The 4,204-nt window shown below is 34.7% G+C and overlaps 1 protein-coding gene across 1 annotated transcript; it reads right to left on the reverse strand.

Annotated features, from left to right (window-relative positions):
* Window positions 1-2,744: 2,744 nt before the first annotated feature.
* On the reverse strand, window positions 2,745-3,920 carry LOC123430353. The gene is made up of 2 exons (XM_045114219.1): window positions 3,291-3,920; window positions 2,745-3,209 (listed from the first exon to the last, which is right to left on the reverse strand). Exons 1-2 carry the CDS (start codon window positions 3,855-3,857, stop codon window positions 2,943-2,945), a joined length of 834 nt encoding a protein of 277 aa, XP_044970154.1. The 5' UTR covers window positions 3,858-3,920; the 3' UTR covers window positions 2,745-2,942.
* Window positions 3,921-4,204: the final 284 nt, after the last annotated feature.

The following is a 4,204-nucleotide window of genomic DNA, read 5'->3' on the forward strand; positions in this document are numbered from 1 at the left end:
AGAATCCATCCACTACTCTGCCCTTGCTCGCTCGATCAAGTAGGCGGAGACGTCATCGATCCTCATGTGTGATGAACTCGGAGGTGTCGTCCTTTGGGCGCTAGATTGGATCAGATCACTATTGGATCGTGAAGAGTATGACTACATCAATCGCGTTATATACACTTCTGATTAGCGATCTAGAAGGGTATGTAGACACACTCTCACTCTCATAGCTATGCATCTCCATGGATAGGTCTTGGGCGTTCGTAGGAATTTTTCCCATGCAACGTTCCCCAACAGAACATATACACAACACTAAGCGTGAGTGGAGTTATGGGCTTAAAGGCTTGGAGAAAAAGGAATGTACATGCAACCGCAAATTTATGCATATGGTTATTGTAGGTAGTTCCAAACGAGGGTTATATTGTAATATGTGAATCGAGAGGAAGTTTTCAATTGGGAATGACTTGGAAAGGTGATTATTAATTGAAGTTTTTTTGCATTGAACCCTTTCTCTAGGCATTCTTTAATAGGAGCCAATATATATTCTATCATAAGCGACTCTCAGCTGAAATCACATGCACACATAATTTATCTATTGGGTCTATTAAAATTGAATTTTTTGCTTCACTATGGTGACTAGATTCGTTGTAGTGAAGCATTAACACTTTTCTATGAGGCAAGAAACTACGCATAGGAAACACATTTTATATAAGAGATTTATATGCCTTATTGGACGTGTGCATGTAGTATGCTGCTACATTTATGGTTGTCGCAAGTAGTCTCATAGGGCTCCTAGTGGTCAAAGGGGTCTAATTAAACTATTTAAGTACCATGTGCCATACTATTCTTATGTGATAACATAATATTATTTGTCTAATGTTTTTTATTGTATCTGTTGGTGTTGTTTGAGTGATTGCTAAAAAAAATTGTAATGTTGCAACACTACATAGACCAAAATATCATTGATACTTGAGAACACTTACCTTAAAAAATTTATATTTATTATAAGCAAAAGTGAAGAGATGTAACATAGGGTGAGATATATTGTCCTAGTACATAGAAATGAAAACCATAAAAACATTACTCTTGTTTGTTTGATGGTTCATTAGTGTGTTGATGACTCACATTGACAATGACCCATGACTATCCACCCCTCCAACACAAAAAAACCTTAAGTATAGCTTGTTTCCCCTATGGGTCCAAAATAGTTACCTAGACACCTAATTTTTAACATAGGCTCCATAACGATCTTAGTTATTGAGAATGCTTATTGAGTATCATGTTTCTTTTGTTCATTCTTGTGTAATATATATATAAATAGTTCCATTTATCATATATCTTATGTATTCAAGATTGTTTATATGCAGGTATGTACAACTTATATGCTAGCTCGTTGAAAACAATTCCTAGCGTGTTTTAGTCCGTAGGTGTTGATCTCATTTGAGCATCCATGTGATAGCTACACAACTGATGGTTATGCATTTATTCGTTAAGAAAATAATAAATATGCATGTGAACATATTTTAATATTTTTTAAACAATGAAGTGCTAAAAATATCTTTGTTGCTCCAAATGCAAATGTCGTACCCGTTGTAGTGAAATATTAGCATTTTTCAATTAAGAAATCAACTACATATAGAAACACAAAATTATCATACAATAATAATAATAATAATAAATTATCTTCAATGAATTGCTACTACACGTAGTTATGTTCTATACAAGGGATTTATATGTCGTTTGGACTCCTGCATGTAATAGGCCAAATAGTGCTTAGGTCGATGTTTATAACACATTGCCTCCTAGGGATCCTAGTTCTCCAAAGTTTTAAATAAACAATTTACACACCATAATGTATTCTAGTTTTAAGTGTGTGAAACATAAGGATATTTTCCTAATGATATTGTTGTACGTATTAGTATTGTTTGAGCGATACAAATTAAAAATTTGGGTGTCATGAGCTATCACATAATCAAAACATTCATGGGTCCTTTGTGTTTGCATCGAGAACACTCGCCATCAAAAAATTATATTTCATGTAAGCAAAAGTAATCATAAGTAAACTAAGGTGATGTATGTATTCCTAGTACATAGAAAATAAGTAACATACAAGAAAAACATTGCTATCATTTTCTGGAAGAATCAATAGTATGGTTATTATCACACAATCAATTGCCGACTACGAGCCACCCCTCCCAACATAAAATAGCTCTTACCCATAGCTTGTTTCTCCTATGGTTTCACAATATGTAATTATGTACATATTTGTTTACATATAGGATCCCTACAGATTTCAATGATAGAAAATGGTCATTAAACATCATGTTCCTTTTGTTCTCAAATGTTATATAGAAGAAGCATGTATTACATTTTTAATATAATCTATGTATAAAGATGTGCAGTTTATTTGCTAGTTCACATAAAAAATGTTTAGTGTATTCTAATCCATAGGTGGTGATCGCAATTGAGAAACCATGTCATAGCCAGACTACTACCACTGATGAATCTACTCATTAAGTAAAATGGTTTTGATGGTTTCACACTTTTTATGGTACATTATTTTGAAACAACTATTGTACTTTGAAGAACTTGAAAAAATATGGTAGGGAACATACATATTACCTAGTTCCATATAACCTTCATTAAAAATCTTGGTTCCTTCATATATTTAATACGAAAGAGAATAATATGGTAGACAACCATAAAATACGAGTCTAATAGTTAAAGAGGGAAACAACAACACACACCACTCAAACAAAGACAATTCTATTATTTCACACCCTCACATCATAGTCTCACTCTTATGTTACTCTATTAGTATTTTGTTTCCAAAAACAAATATCTCTATTACATTTCTTCCACTTGATATAGAACCTCTAAGTCTTCAACCATTTTGGTGCTAGTATAAATATTTATCCCGAGAATGTAATCATGGGATGTCCAACTACATGGGAAGATCAACTATGTAGGTGTTTCTTTGCTTTAGCATGTGAACTCATGTGACCACCATAGGCTTGAGATGTGATGAACGTGCGACCGCAAATCTTGCAAGTGTACTTCCCAGAGGTTGTGGAATCATGCAAAATAGCACTATCAAAAATGCCATTTGGACCAACTGGAGGGGTCTTATCTTCTGTTTGTACATGTGAGGACATCATCAATGGAGAAATAGGGGCAGGTGCACCATAAGAAGCGTCATACCGTAGCCTCCCATTTTGCATGTTCTGTTGTTGAAGTATAGTATTCAATGTGAATGGGTCAATATTTTCAGAAGAACATAGAAATGCATATGGTTGTGAGTTTACCTCGAAGCCATTCCTGGTGGGCATCTCAGAGATCGAACCATCCTCCAATGCTCTAGTAGTGTTGAGGTGGGTATAAACAATAGAATTTGGATCTGCTCGGAGTGAGGATGTGAATGATGGAGACTCCATGGATGAAGTATTCATATGATGATATGAGTCAACATAATTCGAGAGAGGGTTTGAAAGGATGTCTTCATGCCAGACCATTTCATATCCATCCTGATGGATTTCCTCATTGTAGTACTGGGATGTTATGGTATTAACCATGGATAAAGGATTACTAATTGTATCAGACAACTGTGGTGGCAATGGTGCTAGGCCTACATTCATTTGGTGTGGCATCATGGAACTATCATTGACTGATATCATGGCACCTTCTGGTGGTGCATCGATGGCAGGTGAGGAGTTCACCGCAGAAGGTAAATCTAATGGTAGTGACTCAAAGGACAAAGTATCATTTGACACCGGCATGGCTATCGTTCCTCTCAATACTTCATGTAAGGGGGAAATGTAGGCATCACTTTCACTAGATTTAAGTTTGTTAGGATAGGAGATATTAGGATCCATAGCTACTAGAAAGATCAGAAATTTCTAGAAGTGCCTATGGAGAAGAAAGACACATATTCTATGATAGTGTTTGATGCTTATGAGGAATACTGCATAGGTAGATATATATAAGGATCCTACAAAACTATAGACATGCATGGTCTCATGTAATATTGAATGATAAGATAATAAAGAATATATGGATTTTAATCATTGCTATTTATACCATATCTAGGGGATATGAGATATAAATTTGTCCAATAATTAATGAGATATTCTAGTATCTATCATTGGTAAATTCAACCTCATATGTTCACATACAATTTGGCATTAATTGCCTCATGTAATATTGAATTATGACATTATCT

Source organism: Hordeum vulgare, chromosome 2H (genome assembly GCF_904849725.1).
Source record: "Hordeum vulgare subsp. vulgare chromosome 2H, MorexV3_pseudomolecules_assembly, whole genome shotgun sequence".
Taxonomy (NCBI): Eukaryota; Viridiplantae; Streptophyta; class Magnoliopsida; order Poales; family Poaceae; genus Hordeum; species Hordeum vulgare.